At 50.3% G+C, this 21,961-nt stretch overlaps 1 protein-coding gene across 1 annotated transcript; it reads right to left on the bottom strand.

Annotated features, from left to right (window-relative positions):
* Positions 1-2,578: 2,578 nt before the first annotated feature.
* On the bottom strand, positions 2,579-17,535 carry Naa40 (N-alpha-acetyltransferase 40, NatD catalytic subunit). The gene is made up of 8 exons (XM_036209243.1): positions 17,297-17,535; positions 11,430-11,525; positions 10,438-10,490; positions 6,936-7,031; positions 6,694-6,852; positions 6,446-6,529; positions 5,220-5,297; positions 2,579-4,980 (listed from the first exon to the last, which is right to left on the bottom strand). The coding sequence occupies exons 1-8, from the start codon at positions 17,408-17,410 to the stop codon at positions 4,839-4,841; spliced, it is 822 nt and encodes a 273-aa protein (XP_036065136.1). The 5' UTR covers positions 17,411-17,535; the 3' UTR covers positions 2,579-4,838.
* Between the last annotated feature and the right edge of the window lie 4,426 nt (positions 17,536-21,961).

Here is a 21,961-nt window from a genome sequence, read left to right on the forward strand (position 1 = left end):
TTTGAGACAAGGTCTCACTATGTGGATGACTAAGCTAGCATCCAATTTACAGCAATCCTTCTGTCTCTGCCACCCAAGTGCTGGGGTGGATGACAGGAATACACACCACATTAAGCTTTGTCATCGTTAGTTATTGTTGTTTTGTTTAATACAGGATCTCACTCTTGCAGTCCTGATTGGCCTGGAATTCACTGCATAGCCCAGGCGGGTCTCAGACTTGTGGTAGTCTCCCTGCTTCAGCCTCCCTGAGTGCTGGGATTACAGGCATGAGCCATGTCCAGCTACAAAAATCCCTCTGTATTACTTTTCTAGCTGTGCTAAAACACTATGACTAAGGTAATTTAAGATTGAGTTTATTTGGGCTTACTGTTCCAGAGGGTTAAGAGCCATGATGGGCCAGGCGGTGGTGGTGCATGCCAGAGCCAGGCGGATCTCTGTGAGTTCGAGGCCAGCCTGGTCTACAGAGTGAGATCTAGGACAGGCTCCAAAAGCAAAAAAAAAAGCCATGATGGTGTAGAGGCAGCAGAGGCATGGTGGCTGGAGCAAGAAGCCGAGCTTACATCTTGATCCCCAAGCACAAAGAAGAGAGCCAGAAATTAGAATGGTGCCTGGCTTTGAAAGCTCAAAAGCTCAAAGCCTACCCCCATGACACAATTCTTTCAGCAAGGCCACACCTCCTAAATGTACCCAAACACCACCACCAACCAGGAACCAAGTATTCAAACTTCTGAGTCTGTGGGGGACTCATTAAACCCTCTCACCCTCAAGTCCTCTGGGGAATTTGTGCTGCCTACAAGGATAAGGAGCACCATTCTTACCTGTGATTGCCCAACAAGCTGACTGCTGGGGCCCTTCTAACCGTGGTAAGGGTTAAAAGCCCCTTACCTGAGATCCTGCCTCTGGCTCAAGGGCCCAAGCTGTTTCTACCACACCCACTTCCCTATATGGGGCACTAGGAAGAGATGCCAGTCCTAGAGGATGGGCAGGGTATCTGGTCCCTAGCTCTGATATCCACTTCATACCTCTACTCTGCATGTCTGATGGATAGACATTGACCAGAATGACTAGTGGTCATCTCAGCTGGCCCAAGACACCACTGGACAGTCTGGAGAATCACCAGGCGTCCTTTACTCCAGTTACAAAAGGCATGGGCCCAGAAATGCTGAGGCAATGTCACGGAAAAGTGCCTTTGCTCTTCCTGCCCTCAGCCACCTCCCAAAGCACCTGACCTGGAGCTGCTAAGGAACTCAAGGCTGGCTCTGCAGTCTTCTCTTAACCGGGACTCTCCTCACCACATTGAATGGTAGACACTAAACCCGAGGGCTGGCAGGAGGGGTGCCTGCAGGAAGCTGGCCGAAAGAGCTGGACTGGTCTTTAGAACCCTGCTGTGGCTCTCACTGAAGACGAGGGTAGCCGGTCCTCCCTGCATCCACAGGAAACTGATTCCCTAGGCAGTGACAGCAGGAGACTCCAGGATGGTTTCAGGATATATCCAATATGGAGCCAAATAGCCTTGCAAAATCCAGAAGGTGGAGGACAGGGGTTGGCTCACTGTTAGGAAGAGCTGATCTAGGAACCTAAGCAGGCAAACAGGGCAGTGGGGCAAAGGGCAGTGACTCGGGGTCCTGGAGGCGTGTCTGCTCTTCCTGGGCACAGCTATTGGGTGGAGCAATGAAGTGTCCTCCCTTGCAGAGGGGCCCACAGTGTCTGCTTCTGCCCCTACAGGCACAGCTGTCTGTCTGGCACCCCAGGATCTAAAAGAAAGATGCTGGTGCAGCCCCCTGGGACTTGGAAGCAGGGGACCTGACAGTAAACCCCTTTAGGCCTGTGATGGTGATAAAAATCACCATCCTCACATGCAACAGTGCTTCCAGCTTTGAGAGCAATCACAGGGCAGGCACTACAGTTCTCTTCAGTGTGAGCTGCACCCCAGGCATACCCTTCCCCTGGTGTGAGCAGGTGTACCCAGTATCCTTTGGACCCTTAGTATGGACTCCATATCTGTCAGGGACCTCAGTGACTTTTCCTTCATCTACAACTGACCAAGAATATGAAGATAGTCCCTCCTCTGTTCACAGGAAGTTCTTCTGAGCTCCAGTTCCACAGACCACCTCCTGCCTCTGAGCCTGTGCCTGGCAGGAGCCCAGCCTAGGTAACAAGCTATGGAACTCTACCAGTCACACTGCAGGGGTCTGACCCATTCTTTGGGTCTTTTTGTCCGAGGAGACTCCAGAGTCCTTGCTGAAGACGGATGGGGATACTGAGTACTGCAGTAAACACAGGGACAAGGTCCATCCTTCAATTCACATAGGGCACTGAATTCATGTCTGTGCTGATACCCAGAGTCACAATGCCTGGCTCAGGGCCTGCTCCAGGATGCCAAGCAGACAGCACTCTGAACATCCCTGACCTCGCCCTGCAACTTCTGGGAAATGGTGCAAACACATGCACTTGGGTTCCACTTACCCAAGGCTTCCTTTTCAAGAAGGGCGTGGGTCCAGTACAACCATGTGCCTCCCAAAGCCAATGCCTGACACCCATTGCCCATGGCACCCAGCATCTGGATACCATCCCAGCATCTGAACAAAGTGTCTTTTATTAATGACGTACAAATAAAACTGATACAAAGAGAGATGTTTTCCCCCTTTGATTCCAGTGACAACCAATTCTAGGAAAAAATATATAAAACAAGAAATTTATCTTCCAACTTTTCACTAAAAGACAAAAAATAAAACAAAAAACCCTCCAGAAAGTGTTAAAAAGAACCATACACATTTAACAGCAACAAAAATAACCTGAAATGGGATAGGTTCACTAAAACAAAACAAAAACCTTTAAAAACATTTCAACGTGTCCTGAACAAAAAACAAGAGGCTAGACCTTCTGTTTCTCAAAATCATGAGGAGGGTGATAGATGATATATGCCTGATAAACCATTGGGCTCAACACCCACAGGAGATCTGCTGGTCTTGGCCACCATCCCTCTGGTCCAGTGAGATCCTGAAGGGCCCTTTGGGATGTGGCCTGCAGAGGGTGAGGATCACTGAGCACCATGAGAGCCCTGGTACCAGGTGTCCAGTGACTAGAGACAAGACACTCAATTCACCTCACCTGGGGATTATACTAGGGGTTCCTTTTGGTCCCCCTAAGTGGGAGGTATCAGAAATTCATGATCTAAGACAGATGAGGATCAGGAGTAACTCTTCCAAGCATGTCCATGTTTCATGATTCTTGGAAGGAGCCTACCAATCCCCTCTGGGCAGCTTCAACTCTCCCAGGGATACAGCCCCCAGAATCTAGTAGGCCAGGCAAAGATAGACCTACCCCAGTGTAAAGCTGCAAGGCCCTCTCCAAGGCAAGGCTGACAGGGCTAAGAACAGCACTCGGGATGCTCAAAAGAGGACAGATCATGGCAAAAAAGGTCCCTCCACACCCAGGGTACCACACAAGCAAGGATCTGGTTGAGAGGTGACTGCTCTGGGGAGACTTGCCAGGAGAGCCAGCCAGTCAGGCATGGGGTGAGGCGAGCAGACTCTGAGGTCAGGAACAATCAAAGGTAAGCTCTCTGCCACGCCCCAAGGCAGAACTCAGGGCTGGCAATGGGAAAGTGGCAAGTGTGTCTTCCTAGGTGAGGATTTGGTTTTGCGTCCTTGGAAGAACATGGCCCAGAGGTCAGGATGAGTTCAAGTTCTAAGCCTGCATCTCTTCATCCTCTGAAGAGGAAGGCCTTCTGGCTCTGCTCTGCCACAGTAACAGAAAAGCAGCTGAGCCACTGAAAGGCATTCCTGATGCATCCCAGCGGGCCAGGACAGTGGCACAAGCACCTCACTGAGGCAGTGAGGGACAGAGCTACAGAAAACAGGCCAAGAGGCCTGCTGCTGGCTGGGGCTCCTCAGACTGGGAGTGGAGTGGGGTAACCCCACCTCCAGAGAGCTATCAGCACCAAGAGGAGGAGGAAATGGTATCGACAATACCAGGAAGGAGGGGTCCTTCTGGGGAAGAAGAGGGGCTCCCTGATGTTACTCCCCTTGAGACTAAGAACAGAGGTATCTGGGCTGAAGTCAGAGGTGTGAGAACAGGCAGGGCTGTGACTTCCTTCTTGAGTAAAAAAGCTGAGTCAAGATCAGGAGAAATGCAGCAAACTCCAAAGCCCAGAGATGCCGCTGTCCTTCGACAAACACAGAAGAGACAGACAGACAGACAGCTCTTCCTGGTCTTCTCTGCCATACCGACAGTGATGGAGACAGTCTCCCCCTGAAGTTGGCTGGTCCCCTGAGACTCCACCCTGCGGCTCTATGAGAACATGGCACAAAACCCTGCATCTTGGCATCAAAGAGCTACATGGTCTCCAGGAGAGTACTTAGTACTTGGTTCCCAGAGTAAAAAATGTCCAAGGGCTGCTGTGTACCCAGATCTGCATCCAATCCTTTCTGGGGACCAGAAGACGCCAGGTCTTTCACAAAGGTGGGTATAAATATTCCATTTGTCCATATGGAACACGGTGTGGGGCCCTGTCAGGAATCCAACTGCAGACAAGTGGGGAACCTCCCATTTTAGGGGCCCAAGAGCTAATCAAGGAGGCAGCCACTGAACAAAGATGGGCTCAGTGGCCAACCGACCATCCTTCTCGCAGCACCCTCTCCCTCTGTGTTCCCTCCTAGCACTCTGCTTTTCCAGGAGGGGGTGGAAAGGCAGCAGGGGTCACCGCTCCCCAGAGTACACTGGCTCATGCAGGGCTAAGACACCCACAGCTCCAGGGGTACCTGGCAAGTGGCTTAAGACCAGGGAAGAGGACAGGCCTAAGGAGAGTGACTTCACTTGCAAGTGGTTCTGGGAGTTCAGTGGCAGCAGCCACCACAGTGCCCGCCTGTGTGGGAATGCTGACTGTCCCCAAACTTGGTCCTCCGGCTCAGTATCTCGTACGAGCAGTCCTCCCCACAGCAACCAGACACGCTAGGGGAAGAGTCATCAATTTCAAACCTGCAAAACAGACAGGACAGTGTTGGCTGCTGGCTTTGCTCCTGAGCTGCCAACTTCTACAGCAGTTCTGTGACCTCTGGAACAGGCACAGGCACCAAGTCAAAGGACACTGGCACACCATCTCACAAACCCCACTCCCCAGACCACTGACGTATCGGGAAGAGGACAAGCAGGCGCCTGGAAACAGGCAGAGGGAGTACCCTAACCACCCAGGACCACACCAGAGCCTTGCTCCTTACTGTAGTGCCTCTCGGAAGAACTGATAGGCGCCGTGATTGTGTTTAAATACTGTTAGCATCACCTTCTTCATCTGTGTGCTGGAAGAGAGCAGAGTGAGCATCTTTTAGAAACAGAATCATGGGGCTCAGCAGTGAAGAACACTTCTGCTCTTCCAGAGGACCAGAGTTCATTTTCCAGCTGCAGGGTGGCTCACACCTACCCTCCCGCAACTCAAGATCTAGAGTATCCCACACCCTTTTGGCTTCTTCAGGCACTGCACTCACATGGCAAACATGAACATACACATAAAGATATGTAAAATAAGATATATATTTATTTGTTTGATTTTTAAATATATGAGTGCTCTAGCTGCATATATACCTTTATGCCAGAAGAGGGCACCAGATCTCATTACAGATGGTTGTGAGCCACCATGTGGTTGCTGGGAATTGAAGTCAGGACCTCTGGAAAAGCAGCCAGTGCTCTTAACCTCTGAGCCATCTCTCCAGCCCCCAAGATATATCTTAAACAAACGAACAAATAAACACACACACACACACACACGGTTTGGAGAAATGTCTCAGGAGTTAGGAACACTGGTTGTTCTTGCAGAGGACCTGGGGTTTAATCTTTAGCCCTGACACAGTGGTGCATAGCCATCTGCAACCCTGGTTCCAAGGAATCTGATGGCCTCTTCAGGCCTTCAAAGTTACCAAGCATAAACATGGTGTGCATATACATACACACAGGAAAAACACCCATACCCTCATAAAAATAAAAAACAAGTTGGAAGCTAGTGTTAGTGGCGCACGCCTTTAATCCCAGTACTTGGGAGGCAGAAGCAGAGGGATCTCTGTGAGTTCCAGGACAGCCAGGGCTCCACAGAGAAGCCCTGTCTCCAACAACAACAACAAAGCACATCAACACAACAACACAGAACAGAGACTAAGGTCAGGCCTCCTCCCTCTTCCTTCCATTTTGCCTCAAAAGGAGTCCTCCAGTCCCTCCTCCAGCCTGCAGAGGTCTTGGGCACACACTGAGACTTGGCACCGAGACCCTCCCACCACTGCAGGTTGGTCAGAGTGCCCCAGTGTCAGGATCTGCTCCACTTGCCCTCTAACCTGGAGCCACAGCAAAGCAGGGTCAGCTTTCTGACAGGGTTTAGATGCCCCTCTCCTCCGAGAAAACCCAAGATCAGTGGCTTCCTTGGTGCAGCTCTTCCCCACAGCTGTGCAGCAGCCCTTACCTGTTGGCCATGAGCTGCAGGATCTGAATGAGGAACTTCCCTAGGCCTTTCCGCCTCACCTTGCTTTCCAACTGCACTTCATAGCTAACAAAGAAAGCGGAGGAGTGAGTGTACAGGACAGTGCCAAAGAGAGGGTCCAGGTCCACAGTGGGGCCTGCAGCTCCCAGGCAGCCCTCGGGTCCAGACAGGCTCAGTGGGCTCTGCCACTTGGTCTCCTCCCTCTGCCCACATTAATTCTCGATTCCTACCAGTACAGGACTTCATCCCCGCACTCCACATCAAATCGGAAGTGAGAAAAGGCAACTGGGATGGAACTGTTTTCCCAAGCAATGAGGTACCAGGCCCGGTCATCAGTCATCTCCTCCCGTTTCTCTCGGTCCTTCCAGCCCCACTCACTTTGCTCATACCTGAGGAGTTGGGGCAATCAGGACAGGGACCTTGGAAGAAAGCCACTGGGGTGCAGGGCTGCCCTCGGTGGGGCCATGCTTACATAGTCTGCATATTGGTTTTGGTGAGGTCGAAGGCCCAATCCACAGTGGCTGGTTCCAATCCAGACACTCGTTTACATTCAATGGAGACATTCAACCTGAGAAGCGGACAGGGAGGCGTCAGGCCTAGGGTTCTCACCAGGACACTGCTATTCCTCCCTGGAAAAATAGGGAGGCATGCCAGTCTCAGACACCCTACAGGGAAAAGCCAAGTTTTCCAGACCTAGGAGTAACAACTGTCATCACATGGCCACCACCCTGCCTCACCTGTAGTGTCTTTATCAGACTCACTCCGTCAAGTGCTCTCCTTCTTGGCTGGCTACCTCTCTGCTTTACCCTACCAGCTCAGTCTCCGTTTCTAATAATTACTAGAAACACTCTGCTCCCTAGCTGTTTGTAAGCACTAGTCCTGCTAAGTGTATCTCTGCCCTCCTCTCCCTGGGCTCTCACAGGACCAGGTCTCTCTTAGCTACCTATCATTCCTTCACAGCAGCTGAGTGACCTGGCCTTTCAAGAAGACCCCTCCCCCAGCCCAGTCCCACCGGCCTCTTCCCATGACACCCATGACCCCATGTCAGTGGGGACTGAGAGCTGGTTACACAGGTGGAACAGTGTATAAACCACTGTTCTAGGCACTAAGGTCCCTCTTTCCAATGAGATGGAGGGGAACTAGTTTGAAAACTCAAGCTTTTACGGGAGAAAAAACAAAAAAACAAAAGATCAGTTGCCACTCTTCCAAGACCTGAGTTCGGTACCCAGCACCCACATCAAGCCACTCACAATGGCCTGTAACTGGAGCTCCAGAGTCAATCTGATACCCTGACCTCATGACACTTGCATACATGCTGACATACACACATACACACAATTGAAAATAAAATGAAACAAATACTTATTTAATTATTTCACACTGAGTATTGGAGGGGCACACATTTAGTCTCAGCACTCAAGAGGCAGAGACAGACATATCTCTGACAGTCCGAATCAGTTTGGTCTACATAGCAAGCTAGTTCCAGGCCAACCGAGGCTATATAGTGAGACCCTGTCTTTGTTTTTTTTTTTTTTGAGACAGGGTTTCTCTGTGTAGCTTTGCGCCTTTCCTGGAACTCACTTGGTAGCCCAGGCTGGCCTCGAACTCACAGAGATCCACCTGCCTCTGCCTCCCAGGTGCTGGGATTACAGGCGTGCGCCACCACCGCCCGGCCGAGACCCTGTCTTTAAACACACACACAAAAGGTGTGAGTGTATGTGTGGTGTGTATGAGTGAAGACTCACACAGAGGTCAGAGGGCAATTTTGGGAAACAGGTTTTCTTCTACAATGGGATATCTGGGGACCTGGGGATCAAACTCAAGCCATCAGGTTTGTGTGGCAAGCACTTACCTGCAGAACCAGCTCATCAGCCCTTTTGTTTGTTTGGAAACAGGGTTTCTCTGTGTAGCTTTGGTTGTTCTGAAACTTACTATACAGACCAGGCTGGCCTTGAACTCAGCAATCAGCCTGCCTGAGTACCTGGATTAAAGGAATGCACCATCACCCCCAGGTAGTCCTTTTTTTTTTTAAAAAAAAAATATACAGGGTCTCACTATGTACCTCAGACTAAATTTGGACTCATGAGTCTTCTGTTTTAGCCTCCCAACTACTAAAGTGATAGGCACTCCTGTCTAAAATCAAGCCTTTAACAACTCCCACATCAGCATCTGTCAGGAGCCTTTGACACAATCTTCACAATACAAGTTCCCACTGAAATCCATGGCCATCTCTGCTGACTGGCAAGATCTTAACCTCCTGCCTTGGAAGAGCCTTTCTTCACAAGAACCAACAAGTTAGAACCATCCAAATCCAGCTCTGTCCCTGCTGGCTAGAAAATACCCAAAGTCTAGCCCACTGTGATCTGCATTCTTTTATTTTTTGGTTTTATGAGCCAGGGTCTCTCCATGAAGTTCAGGCTGGCCTTAAATCAGTATGCAACCCTCAAACTCATGGGAAGCCTTCTCAAGTGCTATCATAGGCATGTTGAAGAAAGATCACAGCTACAGGAACCATACAAAAAAAAAAAAAAAAAAAAAAAAAAAAGGCACTAAAACAGGTGAGCCTGCTGGTATGGCCTGCTTCAGAGCAGGTCCAGATTTCTGGAAGTCAATAAAAGCCCAGCATGTAAAAACACTAAGAAAAATCAGAGAAACGATCCCTAAACCATGCCATGACTTCCCAGAAATGGAATAACAAAGCTGCTACAAGAACTGTCATATGTCAGATCCCAGATGGCAAGATGTAAGAATAAGTGAATTGATTCATGATCACCACTTAGCTATAAAAGGCCACAGGGCTTCTGGAATCTGAATAGCTGTCCCTCTCCTCCTCATTTACTTTCTACCTGAGTATTAGCTCATCTTAGCACACCTCTTAAGTTCTAGCATCATCCTATTTGACAGGACAAGGCTTAAGGTGCATGAGTAGCTTATTCCAGGGGCATAATGCAAAGCCCAGCCACTCTTCACCACAAGAGAGAAACTGTAACCTCTGACCTTCCTGCAGCAAGCCAGAACAGTACAAAAACACCACTCAGGAAGAGACAGGGGAAGAGTCTGCAACCCAGACCCAAATGTCAGCTGGAACAGCAGTCACAACAGCCATAGTCCCCATCAGCAGGCTGCACGGACCAGAGCTTTGGACCTAACCCTTCTAACTCGACCCCAATCCTTTTCTTTCTTCTCTTTTGCTCTTTGTTTTCAAACAGTGTCTTACTGTATAGCCTAGGCTGGTCTCAAACTCATGATCCTTTTGCCTCTCCAAGCCAAGTTTTTAGAACATTATAAAACTGAGGTAAAGGTTGGGGATTTAGCTCAGTTGTAGAGACCCTGAGTTCGATCCTCATCTCAAAAACAACAACAACAACAAAAAAACCAAAAAACCAAAAGCTGAGGTAAGACAGGCTAAGTGATTACATACTGTATATTCAAGGTAAAGCTCCTTCGGATGTGAGGGCATACTTCATAAATTCAGAAACCTCATTCAAACTTTCGGAGCCTCAATTTCCCAATCATAAAATGCGACAGTAGGCCAACAAGTTTCCAAGTTTCATCTTATTCCTTTTTTGTTGTTTTGTTTTTTTGAGACAGGGTTTCTCTGTGTAGCTCTGGCTGTCCTAGAAATAGCTCTGCAGACCAGGCCAGCCTTGAACTCAGAGATCTGCCTGCCTCTGTCTCCCAAGTGCTGGGATTAAAGGTGTGCACCACCACTGTCTGGCTTTACCCGATTCTTTGGACAGAGAAAATTGTAAGTCCCTTAAAGGGCTATCAGTCCTCACCTGTGCAACCTCAATGACACACTATCTTTGCACACCTACCAATTCCTGCATCACTTTAACTGAGAGACGAAAGCAAGAGAAGGCCCCAGCCAGTTGTTGCTTTTTCATAACAGAGGAAAACATGCAAGACTCTGAAGGAGTGAACGCCCAAGGACCCCCAGGAAATGATTACTAGGAATGCTAAGCACAACTCACCCATTGCGGTCAAACTTCTTGAAGACTGGGAACGCCTCCAGAGGGTCTCCAAGCTGTGGAGAGAAAGCAGACGGAGATGAAGGAGACACTGGTGATGAGACCATGATGTCTGCTTTATGTGGTGGAAGAGAACGGCCACCACTAGCCTGTGGCATAATGCCTGCTCCTGTGTAGCTATCCAGGAAAGAGGTGGCTGATATGCTTAAGTGCTTCAAGAATAAGACTGCCAACTAACTATAACCTGTCCATCCCCTGGATAGAAAAACATGGCCTTGAAGGGCATCCTTTCAGACGTGCAGCTGTCTACCAAGATGGAGATTTTAAAAAGTGACATAATGGGCTGGAGAGAGGGCTCAGGGGTTAAGAGTGCTTACTGCACTTCCAGAGGGCCTGAGTTCATTTCCTAACACCCATATAGGGCAGCATACAACTTCCAGTAACACCAGCTCCAGGGGGCTTTAAAGCCTCTGCGCCCCAGAGACATCCACACTCATGTGCACCCACCCCCACCAAAATTAGGAAAAAAGCAATGTGAAATATCGTGAGAGGCAGGAAGGCCACCAAGGCCGAACCCTTTGCTCAGACTGAAAGCTCCCAGGCCCCCAAGGAGCTGATTCCCTGCTGATGCTCCTCTGACTACAGGCCCAGGCCTCTGAAGCCTTGGGTAAAGCAGCGCTTACAGCACCCATGGGTAGCCAGGAACCTCTGAAAGAAGGAAGGGTTAAGAACAACGTGTGCTGTGTCTCATGAGGGAGATTTCCTCACCCAAAAGCAAACTAGCAAAAAATCATCCCGAGTTCCATACCAGGAAGACCTGTAGCCTCTTCACACTTCCTTCCCCCAGCATCTGAGCCAACCACAGGCCCTCCTCCTAACTCTGCCTGGGCATAGGCCTGGGTGTACAGTGCCACAGATCTGCCACTGGGTGGCGCCAAGAAGTCAAATAAAAAAAACAAGCTAAAGTTGAGGGTGGAACTGAGAAGGAGAGTTACCCTGTTGGCAGCATCCACTTTTGCACAGACAGCATCCATGGCTGCTCGCTCCTCCAACCGCCTCTGCTTCTTCTCCTTGGCCTTGCTCGACTTTCTCTGCCAACAAGGAAAACACCACCACTAGAACGGCTGTGGCTAAAGCCCCCAGAGGAACCCACGGGGCCTTGGACCCATTGACCTAGCCCTGCAACAGGAAACCTGGGTGTGTGGCCAGCAGGGAACACTGTTCCCTCATGGTCTTGAGGTCAAAGTGGAGAGGTAGGGATCATTAGACTTCTCAGCTTCCTTCCAGGAAGAGCACTCATCCAGCTGTGTGATCCTGGGGAGTGACGACCACCCTGCAGCCTGTTGGCCCAGCAGTGATGCATATTCCTAAGGAGGAAGCATCCACTTTCAGGAAGATTTAGGGGAGCTTTCTGGGATGTGAGGTGGCCCAGACCACTGTTCCTTTATGTCTTCTGACTCCAAGAGACACAGCCCTGTGGACTCAGGATCATATGCACATGAAAGCCAGGGCACATTGGCTTCCAGACCCAGAACCGAGCCAACCCCTGGAAGCCCTGCCCAGCGAAGGCCAACAAGTGCAGGCACACCATGCACCTGTTTATGACAAAGCTGGACTGAAGGCCTCACGGGTTCACCTCAGGGCAAAGGTGCCACAGCAAGACCAAGCTGCAGGGACATGACAGCGGGGACGAGCAAAGGCAAGCTGTCCTTACCTGCATCTTGACCAGACCCTATCTGAAGGCTAATGTGGGCTTTCTCAAAACCCCTCCTCCATGGAGGGGAGCAGGGGAAGAGGGTGGTCTCATACTGTAGCTCAGGCAGGCCTCCAGCTCAACAGTAATCGTCCTGCCTCAGCCTCCCAAGTCTAGGATTATAGGTGTAAGCCATGGCCCCAGCTTCTCAACAAAGGTGCTTGCTCCTCTTTCCCTGCCAGACCTTAGAACACAAGAGCCTCATGCCCTCGTCTGAGAGTCAGGCTTCCAACCCCGGCCTGGCACTGTAAGGACGAGGGCTGCAGAAAGGTACTCACTGACAGCTCTTGTTCACCCTCCATGGAGGACCTAGCAGCCCCATCTCCTGACTCCAGCCCCACCTCTCCTACAGCTCACTGCAAAGAGGTCAAACATCAATGCCAATGTGACCATGGCACTGCCTGGCCTAAGACAGGGCACTAAACAACGCACATTCACAGGAATTGAAAACCGGCTGTTAAACAGCTGGGCAAGTCCCAAAGCGTAACTTCAGTTGTTCTAAGGAACAACGCTGCTTACCTCTTGCTCAGCAACCAGGAGGTAAAAGAATTAGACACAGAACTTATAAGATTTTTCTGGCAGGCAAAATGTGAGCCAAAGTGCCAGCACCATCTACTACTTCCCAGTATGACACCAGGAGCCAGGCTAGCTCTCATGTGTCACCTCCCCTGAGAAAGGCATATAAAGAGAGTAGAGCAGAATTCTGTCTTTGAGGGCTGGGGTGGAACTCAGGGCCTTGTGCACGTCAGACCAGCAATCTAACACTTAGCTACACTCCCAACTGGAGGCTGTCTTCACAGACATGCCAAAGGGAACAGAATACGCCCCTCTCCCAGACAGGCTTTCCAGTACCCATTTTTCCTCTGGGAATCAGGGCTTCAGGACAACACTGAAATTGGTTAACAAAACACTTTCACAGAATACATGGTTCAAGGCTCGGAGTGGAAGCCATCATTTACCTTTACACATTAAGAAATTGAGGCTCAAGGGAACATGACTCATGCCCATTCCCCAGGTGGTAAGGGCCAGGCCACAAGTGCACTGTTTGTGCAGCATCAGGGCCTCCTGTCTCCCAGGGGCAGAGGCACAGCTAGACTGTTACCCAGTCACCAAACAAAGACCTTCTCATGTCCTGTAGAGATAAAGCTGGAGGCCTCAGGTGCTCTCAGGCAACCACTCAGCACACTCATTCTCGATGCCTATCTATCTGGGAATGGATTTCCAAAGGTGCCACCTCACACCCTACCTCCACGCTAAGGCAAGAACAGGGAAGAGGAAAAGGACAGGTGGTAAGTCTCCAGAGCGTCCCATCAATCAGACCAGGCTATGCCCCACCTACCACCCCAAACGACCATCTGAGCATCTCTAGGGAGACTGGGATGCAACATACCTTCACCTTCACAGCAGACAGAAGGCCCTTCTCCACCCTGCCAGGCCAACAGACTGTCAAACACAGTGTGGGGCGGGAGTAAGGTGCTGGAAGGCAAATGTGACTCCCAGGCCCCTAAAAGCATGAAACCTGGGTTCCCTCCACAGCACCTCATTTCTGAACACAGGAACGTAGTTCCTAAGACTTGTTATGCAGGCTGACTGGTGAGCCAGGCAATCCTCAAACTGAGGCCCAAGGCTGCCACCAAAGACTGAGATAATGAAAAGACTCCCTAAGCACTTGGCTGCCAGCACAGAGTGAGGGCTGGAGGCAGGCTGTAGCAGGCTGGGCCACACAGGTAGGGGCTCTCCCTGAGCCCCAGCAAGCACCAGTTAGAGTGGTCTCCCACTGTTCCAATTAGCTTCTCTGCAGCCTCGTGGAGGTACAGCTGTCCTGCAGGGATGAGGGAAACCTTGCCTAATTAAAATGGGAAATAAGCACAGTGAACAGTAAAGCTCATTGTGGTTAAGTGTCTTTCCCAAGGGAGCTTTATATAATAAAAAGAGTGGGATTTTGAGTCAAGAGAACTGGATTTGACTCTCAGCCCTTTCTCTTGATAGCTGTGACTTTAGGCATGTTACCTAAAATCCTTTTGGTGGTTACTCAATTTGTCAAAACCTCAGTCTCCTCAACCATAGAATGGAGCTGCTATACAGATTAAATGATACTATGCATCGGACAATCTCTTTCTGACTGTACCTGTGCTAGGACCCACCCTCATTCATGGAAGGGAGCTGCATTTCACTGAGCTGTACTCCAGCTTTAGAAACCGTCTGTTTACAGGAACCACTAGTGTTGGACACTCTGCTAAGTGCATTTTTCTTGGGGGTGTGTGTGGCAGAAGGGACAAGATCCCCTACAGCCCAGCTTGGCCCTAACTTGCTATGTAGCTAACGGTGACCCTTCTGCTCCTCCTGCCTCTCCTTCCTGGGTGCTGGAAGCCAGGCTTCTGTCACCTCAGCCAGTTTATGTGGTGCTAGGGACCAGAGCCAGCACTTGGTGCACGCTCGGCAGGCACTCTACACAGCTAAGCAGGTCTAGTCCTCCACCACCGCTTCTCTGAAGAGCATGTGCTTGACAGCTCAGCTCGGACAGGAAACCTGAGGCTTAGAGAAGCTACTAACTCAAGTCACAGAGCCAGCAGAGTTCTGAGAGGGCTTACCAACCTCCCTTGGACTCAGCTCCACCAGGCAGGGGTGGGTCTACTTTATTTACCAGTGTATGCACCCAGTGCTCACAAACAGGACATCCAAGATTCAAATTTAGGCTTGAACTGTAAAGTGTGAGTCCCTCCCACAACACCCCATGTAGCTGTTTGTGCCATGTGAACACTGCTTTCAAGGGGCAGCTGCAGATCTGACCTCCCTTTACGACTCTTGTCAAAACAGTGACTCTAAGTTCTAAGGCGCCTAGGGATCAGAAGAGAAATGAGAAAACAAAGCACGAAGTGGCCGCTTCCAGAGAGTTAACGTCACTTAGACTTTGGTGCCAGTGCTTCTGTCCAGCCGGTTTTGGCAATGGGAGAGAGATCTAACATCTAACTCAAATCCAGTGAGTAGCAGCTGGTGCACAAGTACCTTGGAGAAGCCGGTGGGGGAGGCACATGTCTGTAATCCCAGCACTCGGGAGGCAGAGGCAGGAGGATCTCTGAGTTCGAGGCCAGCCTGGTCTACAGAGTGAGTTCCAGGACAGTCAAGGTTACAGAGAGAACCTTGTCTCAAGGGGAGAAAGAAAAAAGAATCTTGGAGAGGTGATCCACCTGGTGCTGCTCTCACTGAGCCTGGAGTAAAGAAGCAGAGTACCACCTCCTGTGGGAATGGGGGTGTGAGGGCGGGGCCTGATTGCTTTGAGAGCAATCAAAGGGCTGCTGAGCCAGTGAGGCAATTCAAGTCTCTGCTGTCTTTTTAGGCCAGTAGACACTCGGAAGGAGGCTGTTGTGAGAGACATCTCCAAAGTGTGAGCAATAGGGTAGGACACAAAGGAAGCAAAGTCTGCGGTGTATCTGGATCCTACTACTTCAGTGCCACCAATGAGGAAGCAGAGAAACTGAGGCACGTCTCCCTTCTTGCTCAAGGCTTAGTCTGCAATGGCTGACTCTGGGCAAAGCATTAGTAATACTAAAAGCCTGAATTTTATGTCGTTTCAACAACAGCTGGGGCCTAGGACCACTTATTAAAATCTAAGTTAAATATGCCAAGTTCTCTAAGCTTGATTTTCTTTACATTAGGTAAACAGCAGTAAAAATTACTGCCTGAACTATGACAAATGCTTTGGGAGTATTTTTTTTTTTTTAATGCTGGAGCTTGAACTCAGGGCCTCACCTATGCTAAGCACACACTCTACTGCAGTTATATAACCCCAGACCCCCAAGGTTTGTTTTGACATGGATTCCCAAAAAGTGTTTTGACACAGGCTAGATTATTGTCATCTAATAAGCTGATTTGTTTGTGAAAAAAAAAAAAAAAAGACAAAAAAACTAGCTTATAATGACAGTAAGGACAAACCCAAGGGGATAAAAATAGCACCAATCTATTTTAGATCACTAAAGTGAGTTTGAGAATATAAGCAAAATAGCAGCCACTGCTTCTAAGGCGCCTAGCGGGCTATTTACATCCATTATCTTGTTTAATTTCCACCACTATACTAAGAGGGAGGTCATGTGCATCACACAGATGCAGAGAATACCATCAAGAAAGGCCTCATCACTGGCAGTGTCATGCCGCTGGCCACTTACGATGGGGCTGCCACTGAGTCATCTAGTTCCAAAGTCAGGACTCCCTAAAGGTGCTGCAAGTTCCACACGAGCCCTAATAAGCCAAGATCAGGAAGGGCCAGTTACATTTTTTAGGAATGTGAACTCAAACACATGAGAGACTGTTTTTGCCCAACCCTAGATCTGCACATTCCAGGAAAGGACATGGAAATGCATCTTCTTACGGACAGCGCTTAACAGGTGGTTACTATGCATCCTGGCCAGGGCCATCACCAGTGGCTCCATCCTCCTGCTCATCCGCACACCTCCACCCCGTCCCCCCCCCACCCGTTGCAAGCCACCTGCAGTGACTTGACTGAGAACAGTCTAACCTTCTAAGACCCACTTTACAGCAGCCAGGGGCTGAGCGGGCAGGCCTCTGTGGGAAGAAGACTATATTTTATCAGAAGCAAGAGGAAGCTGCTAACGACGGCTCAAGAGTGCAGCGGGAAGCAGATTCCAATGGGGCTCCGGAGACGCGGGATGGGGTCCAGCGCCCAAGCCACTGTCAGTGTGACCTTGGCCGTGCGCCTTCTTGTCTCCCGGCCTCAGTTTCCTACAAGTCTGGATTGCAGGAAACCGCTGGGGACCGTGACAGCCAGATGATGAGTGACCTCAAGGAGCAAGGGGCTAACCTCAGGGACGCGAAGGGGCTTGGGAGTTGGGGAGACCCACGAGGAGGTCAGAAAGGAAGGAAGGGGCAGGAGGGACGCGGGGCGCGGATGGGGAAGGGAGAAGGGGACTCCAAGAGGATGCCTGGGCTAGGCTCAACCGGGGGGTGCTTACAACAGACTCTGGTCAAGTCGGGGTCGGGGGTTACATGAGGCTGGAGGGGGTCAGGGTCACGTGAGGGGACTCAAGAAACAATGAGGACGCGGAGGATGAAGGGCAGCTGTGTGCTTCCCAGTACTTCTCCAGCCTCACTTACCCCCATGGTTGCGGCGGCGGCGACCCTCGGCTCCTCCTTCTCGCACTTGCCGGTAGGGAGGCGGCAACGGCGGCGGCCCGGCGACAGCGGAGCGGCGGGCCGCGCACTGCGCATGCGCCTCACGAATTCCCCGCGCGTCCTAGCGGGTCCCGCGCCGGCGCAGAACCGGGCAGGGGTGGGCGGCGAGCGCGAAGGCGCGCAGGTGGAGCGGTCGCCGTGCGCGCGGAGGGCCGGAGACCAGAAAGGCGGGAGGCGCGGCGGAGCGTCGCGCGAAGAATGACGCGCACGCCCCGGCCCCGCCCCTTCACCAGTGCGCGTCTGTAGCTATGGAAACGACCACGCGGAGCGGAAAGGCGCGCGCTGGCCTGGAGCAGCGCGCCTCGGAGAGGTTCCGCCGGCGCTGGCGCGGGGCCGCCTTCGCGGGCGTCCGGGCACAGTTAAGTCTCTGGAGGCGTCCCGCTTTCTAGAAGCTGACCCTCGGCATGCATGCCTTTTCTAACCAGTCCTACTATACTCATCCATCCTGCCCTACATTCATTCACACATCGTTAACGTGCACCTACACTGTGCTGAACCCAGAGGACACAGAAGTTACTGCAGTCCTATTTCTGTTTATAGGGAAAATGGGCGAGCAACTACTGTGTAAGAGTTGTCTAAAAGGCTGCTGTTAAAATAAGATCTCAGGTGTCCTCGGTCGTGTTCATTTCAGTCTGTGCAAACACCTGGGGAGTGAGACCCCCGCATAACCTTGCATAGGAATCACATGGGGGAGATGGGACAGTTTGCAAACCCCTGCGACTAACTCCGGAAACTAGGGTAGGAACAAATCAGAGATTTGGCTTTCTTGTGATTTTTGTTTTGCTAGGTTTGGGTGTCCGTTCCCCGCCCCCCATTCCCCCGGCCCTTACCCGCCGCCGCCTCATACTGAGGGTTAAATCCAGGGCTAGGAGAGTTCTGTCACTGAGCTACAACCCCCCACTCCAGAGTCTTCACTGATACACAAAATTAGAGAGCCAGCGTTCCAGACTTAAACTTCATGGATTTTTCGGATTTTAATCGTTATCCTACGTTTACTGCTCAGAGAAGTTGTAGCCCTGGCAACATTCAGTGAATGCCTACTGCACCGTAGACACTGTTCTAGGCAGCAAAGAAAAGAATGCCAAGCCAGGTGTTGTAGCTCACACCTCTAATCCTAGCACTGTGGAAACAGAGCGGGGGTGGATCCCTGGAAGTTTGAGGCCATATTGGTCTATATAACAAATTTCAGTCCAGCCAGAATTACTTGATGAAACTCTGTCCCCAGAAAAGAAAAAGGAGATGAAAAGGTAAGAGAAGGAAGGGATAGCTCAGCGGTTAAGACCACTGGCTGCTCTTCCAGAAGACCGGACTTCACTTCCCAGCACCCAACATGTTGGCTCACAGTTGTCTGTAACTCCAGTTACAGGATCTGACGCCCTCTTCTGGTCTTCACGGACACTGCATGCACGTGGTACATAGAAATATATTAAGGCAAACACACACATAAAATAAAAATAAATAAAATTTCAAAAAATTTAATGAGAAAGAGAAGGAAGGAAATAGTACCAAACAGGAAAGATACTATTGGTATTTTCTAGAAAGGAGATAATAAACCAATTAAACAAATACACAGAACATTATGTGACCTAGATTCCATGAAGGGAAATAAAGCATGTCAGGCAAGGGCAGAGTTTATAACTAGGATGCTTGGGGAGGGCAACATGAGGTGGTAGTTGAGCTAAGATCTTTAGGGATATATATCTATATATATCTATATAATATATATCTACATAATCTATATATCTATATATCTATTATATCTATATATCATCCTCTAACTAGGATGCAAATCATAGCCAGGTGTGGTGGCGCACACCTTTGATCCCAGCACTCAGGAGTGGCAGGCAGATCTCTGTGAGTTCCAGGCCAGCCTGGTCTACAGAGCAAGTTCCAGGACAGGTTCCAAAGATACACAGAGAAACTGTGTCTTGAAAAAACAAACAAACAAAACCCAAAAGGCCTGCACCACCATGACCCAGCCAGGAATTCTATTTTGTAGTATTATTTAAAGCCATCAAGAGAATGTAGGAAAATGAATGAATCTCCGGCCAGCTCCTTACCTGGAGGTCAGAAAATGTGTTGCTGATGGTCATTTGCTAGCACTCTGGGGGCCGGACTGGGAGAGGGAGCTAAGGTACGGGTGGGTAGAGAGGACATCTGGGTTAACTCTTGGAGAACAAGGCCGGAGTCCAACAGGAAAGCCTGGAGGAGGGAGGCAATAGAGACCCCAGTCAACTTCCTGCCAGGCTTTTTCTCTTCTCCTTCCCTGCATCCATCGTCATGGTCTGCTCTCTGTCCCGACTCAGCCACCATGTCCCTTCTGCTACCTTGCTCCACCCTCTCCCAGGCTTCTGGAGTTTGCTTGCTTTTGGTTTTTTACAGTATTGGGCATTGAAGGCGGAGCATCACTGAATTGCCTTTGAGCTATGTCCCCAGTCCTATGCAAGGCGTCCCACCCCACCCAAGCCACCTGAGAAGACTCAACACCCTATTATTGTCCCCAAGGCAGCGTTCTCCCGGATGTCTTTAATTGCCAGCCCTTCCCTTGTTCAGGGCTTCCTAGGTCCAGCCAAAGCCTGCCTTAGAGTCAGACCAGCCTGGCTTTAAGCCCACTCCCTGCTGCTTACTGGTTTTGTTACTTAACATTCTCATTTCTTTTTTTTTCCTTTCCCCTTTTGATTTTCCAAGACAGGGCTTCTTTGTGTAGCCCTGGCTTTCCTACTCATTCTGTAGACCAGGCTGGCCCTGCTGGCCAGGCTATCCTCCAACTCAGAGATCTACCTGCCTCTGCCTCCTAAGAGCTGGGATTAAAGTTGTACACCACCACTGCCTGGCAGTCACTTAACATTTCTTTGGATTTTTGTTTGTTTGTTTTGTTTTGTTTCGAGACAGGGTTTCTCTATGTAGCGTTGGTGCCTGTCCTAGATCTCGCTCTGTAGATCAGGCTGGGCTTGAACTCACAGAGACCCACCTGGCTCTGCCTCCCAAGTGCTGGGATTAAAGGTGTGCACCACTGCCACCCCGGCTACTTATCCTAAGACTCAGTTTCCTTGTTTGTGAAGAGGACCACCGAAAGCAGCCCTCTTCATCCAGAGGTGGCCCCAAGAATTAAATGGAGGGCTGCAGGGCCTGGCAAGGAAAGGTCCCTTCCTCCTCCCTGGCAAACATCTCCCATTTTGAAGACACTTTCTATGAATACTTCATTCACCATTCTCCTAGGGTTGGAGAAACCCTTCTCCATTCTTTCTCTCTGACTTCATGACAGGACTTTAATCCCTGCTCTCCTCCATGTCTGGAGTGTATCTGCAGCAATTCCCACCTGCCCCCTGGATAATCACATTCTTTTTTTTTTTTTTTTCCTTGACACAGGGTCTCATGTAGTCCAAACTGACCTCAAATTTGCTATAGAACTCAGGCTGGCTTTGAACCTCTGATCTGCCTCTACCTCTCAGGTGCTGGGACTTCAGGGTGAGCCAGCACACCAGAAGTCCTCCCTTTTCTCCCTCCCTTTCCTCTAATGCAGCCATTCCTCCAAACCTCTACAGCCCTCAAGCACTCGTTCATTCTCCTGCTTAGTGTCGTCTTCTTCTGGTCCCAGGAACTAGAGAACTAGAGAGGCAAGGGTGTGTGTGTGTGTGTCTGTGTCTGTGTGTCTGTGTGTGTGTGTCTCTGTGTGTGTCTGTGTGTGTGTGTCTGTGTGTGTGTGTCTGTGTGTGTGTGTCTGTGTGTGTGTATATCTGTGTGTGTGTCTGTGTTATCTGTGTGTGCGTCTGTGTGTGTGTCTGTCTGTGTCTGTGTGTGTGTGTGTGTGTGTCTGTGTATCTGTGTGTATGTCTGTCTGTCTGTGTCTGTGTGTGTGTCTGTGTGTGTCTGTGTCTGTGTGTGTATGTGTGTCTGTCTGTGTCTGTGTGTGTGTGTCTGTGTGTATGTGTGTGTGTGTGTGTGTGTTTGTCTCTGTGTGACGGGAACCCCTCTTCCTGGAGGTATTGTATGGAAGGAGAGTCTTCATACAGCTCTCAGGTGAGAGTCTCCCAGCTTCCCAGAGAGAATCTGATTTTAGCTTCCTCGCCTCTACACCCTGGGCTTCATCTCTGAACATATACTAGTTCTCCTCAGCTCTGCTCCTCCCTGCCTCCTGCCTGCCCTAGGGCCTCCCCTCGACAAGTTTTTCAGAACAGCCACTCTCCATCACGTCTGCATCCCGCCCACTCCACACAGACCGGGCCAGTGAGCTTCTGGCACCCCCTCTTCGCGTGCCCACAGGAGGGTTACCAATCCAGCTGAGATGCTCTTAGCATTCTGGCCCTTTGCACAACATCTGCCTCTATTATTCACTCTCTTTCTCCTTCACTCCAGTAACATGCACATCCCTGTTTTTGTGAGGTGAACATCTGGCTGGATCAGTTAAAAGCCTGTTGGGGAAGCTGCCTGTGCATGCCTGTAATTCCAGATGAGGAAAACGAAGCAAGAGAATGGTGAATTCTAGCACTGAGGTGCACAGTGGAATCTTGTCTTTCATATTTAGTCCTGTCTTCATACCACAGGTCAGTGTCACGGCCCCTTTTTGTTTGGGCTTAGTGTGGGTAC

This window comes from Onychomys torridus, chromosome 1 (assembly GCF_903995425.1).
Source record: "Onychomys torridus chromosome 1, mOncTor1.1, whole genome shotgun sequence".
In the NCBI taxonomy this organism is placed as follows: domain Eukaryota; kingdom Metazoa; phylum Chordata; class Mammalia; order Rodentia; family Cricetidae; genus Onychomys; species Onychomys torridus.